The sequence below is a fragment of the Halichoerus grypus genome, chromosome 6 (assembly GCF_964656455.1).
Source record: "Halichoerus grypus chromosome 6, mHalGry1.hap1.1, whole genome shotgun sequence".
Taxonomy (NCBI): Eukaryota; Metazoa; Chordata; class Mammalia; order Carnivora; family Phocidae; genus Halichoerus; species Halichoerus grypus.
In genome coordinates this window covers 115,013,584-115,016,011 of record NC_135717.1, presented here as the reverse complement: position 1 = coordinate 115,016,011, position 2,428 = coordinate 115,013,584, and the positions used below count along the sequence as shown (strand labels likewise).

The 2,428-nt window shown below is 42.0% G+C and overlaps 1 protein-coding gene across 1 annotated transcript; it reads left to right on the top strand.

Annotated features, from left to right (window-relative positions):
• Positions 1-442: 442 nt before the first annotated feature.
• On the top strand, positions 443-1,360 carry LOC118543040 (olfactory receptor 8S1-like). Its single transcript, XM_036103758.2, has one exon. The coding sequence runs from the start codon at positions 443-445 to the stop codon at positions 1,358-1,360; it is 918 nt and encodes a 305-aa protein (XP_035959651.1).
• Positions 1,361-2,428: the final 1,068 nt, after the last annotated feature.

The following is a 2,428-nucleotide window of genomic DNA, read 5'->3' as shown; positions in this document are numbered from 1 at the left end:
AACAATAAAAGTGGACAGGAAGTTGATCTAGGGTTGGAATCCTATAGAAAAGATTATTGCAGATTTTAGGAAATCTAGAGACTTAGGGAAGTTTATAATTTCAGAACATGAATTTTTGAGTAGGCATGAAACTTTGTGAATAGAGAATGTTGAAACCCTTGAATATTTGTTAGACATAAGAAGAGGCTTTATCTGATTTCTTTCTTTCTTTTTTTTTTTTTTAAAGATTTTCTTTATTTATTTGAGAGAGAGAGAGAGAGAGAGCACAAGACGGGGGAGCGGGAGAGGGAGAAGCAGACTCCCTGCTGAGCAGGGAGCCCAATGCGGGACTTGATCCCGGGACTCCAGGATCATGACCTGAGCTGAAGGCAGTCGCTTAACCAACTGAGCCACCCAGGCGCCCTGATTTATTTCTTATAGTCCAAAGAAAATATTGAAGGCAATGAGAAACCACAGTGTTGTTTCGGAGTTCATTCTCCTTGGGCTGTCTGCTGACCCCCAGATCCAGGCTCTGCTCTTTGCGCTGTTCCTTGTTATTTACCTCCTGACCCTGATGGGGAACCTGATGCTCCTGCTGGTGATCAGGGCTGATTCACACCTCCACACCCCCATGTACTTCTTCCTGGGACAGTTGTCCTTCCTGGATCTCTGCCACTCCTCTGTCACTGTGCCCAAGCTGTTGGAGAACCTTCTGTCTGAGAAGAAAACCATCTCAGTAGAGGGCTGCCTGGCTCAGGTCTTCTTTGTGTTTGCCACTGGGGGCACTGAATCCTGCCTGCTTACTGTCATGGCCTATGACCGCTATGTTGCCATCAGCTCCCCTCTGCTTTATGGCCAGATGATAAACAGACAGCTGTGTATGGGGCTGGTGTGGGGCTCATGGAGCTTGGCTTTTCTGGATGCTCTTATCAATATCCTTGTAGCTCTCAATTTAGACTTCTGTGAGGCTCAGAATATACACCACTTCAGCTGTGAGCTGCCGTCTCTCTACCCTTTGTCTTGCTCTGATGTGTCTGCAAGTTTTACTGCCCTGCTCTGCTCCAGCCTCCTGCATTTCTTTGGAAATTTCCTCCTGATATTTTTCTCCTATGTTCGCATTTTATCCACCATCCTGAGAATTAGCTCCACCACAGGCAGAAGCAAGGCCTTCTCCACCTGCTCCTCCCACCTCACTGCAGTGATCTTCTTTTATGGCTCAGGGTTACTCCGCTATCTCATGCCAAATTCAGGATCCACTCAAGAGTTAATCTTCTCCTTGCAGTATAGCGTGGTCACTCCTATGCTGAATCCTCTCATCTACAGCCTGAAGAACAAAGAGGTGAACGCAGCTGTGAGAAGAATTTTGAGAAAATGTGTCTAGTGTTACAAGTAATAGATTACAAAATCAGAATGATGAGGGGAGAAACTGAATAGAACTGCAATAAGTAGTGCCTGAATATTAAGGAGAATTTTCTGATATCAGGATCTGCAACATACCTTACATCTTTTCTTTAAAATGGTTAAGAAAAGGTGGAGCTATTTTCCTGGTATGATAGTAGTTCTGTCCTAGTCAGAGGAAAATGGATGGATGAACCTCTTGTCTTACAATTTTTCTTATAAAAATATTTAATTTATAACAGACAGTATGGTAGACTTTGTTATTGCTTGCTTATGTTATCTTTACCGTTCTTCCAGTAACTAAATTCCATGTGTTCAGTATAGTTCCAGAGAGACTGTTAATCATGGTGTCCCCAAATCCTCTTTCCTCCCCCACTCATTATTCACTCATTCTTCCTGGCACAGTGGCTGGTATAGGAATGAGCATATGGTCAGTGCCAGACCTTCCACTCCCTTAGGAATTTTAATCTTCAGAATAGATTCAGAAAGGCAGAGGTAAGTCTTTCTGTTTGCAGCATTCTGATAGCCTATCCCAGTGCCCCTGCTGATAAGATCACTACTGTTATCATAGATTCTGTACTTTCAAGGCAGATTGATAAACATGAATTAAACCTATATCTTTTTTTTAAGATTTTATTTATTTATTTGGGAGACAGAGTGAGTGAGAGAGAGAGCGAGAATGAGAGAGAGAGAGAGCACAAGCCGGGGAAGAGGCAAAGGAAGAGGGAGAACCCTCTGGTTCCAGCCATGTTGTCCCAAATGGCATTATCTCATCCTTTTTATGGCTGTGTAACATTCCTCTCTCTATATAACTATATACATATATATATATTGGAATACACAAACACACCATATCTTCTTTATCCATTCGTCTATTAATGGACACTTAGGTTGCTTCCATATCTTGACTATTATAAATAATGTTGCAGTAAACATAGGGGTACATGTCTTTTTTAAATTCAATTAGCCAACATATAATACATGATTAGTTTTTGATATAATGTTCAACGATTCGTTAGTTGCGTATAACACCCAGTGCTCATCACATCAT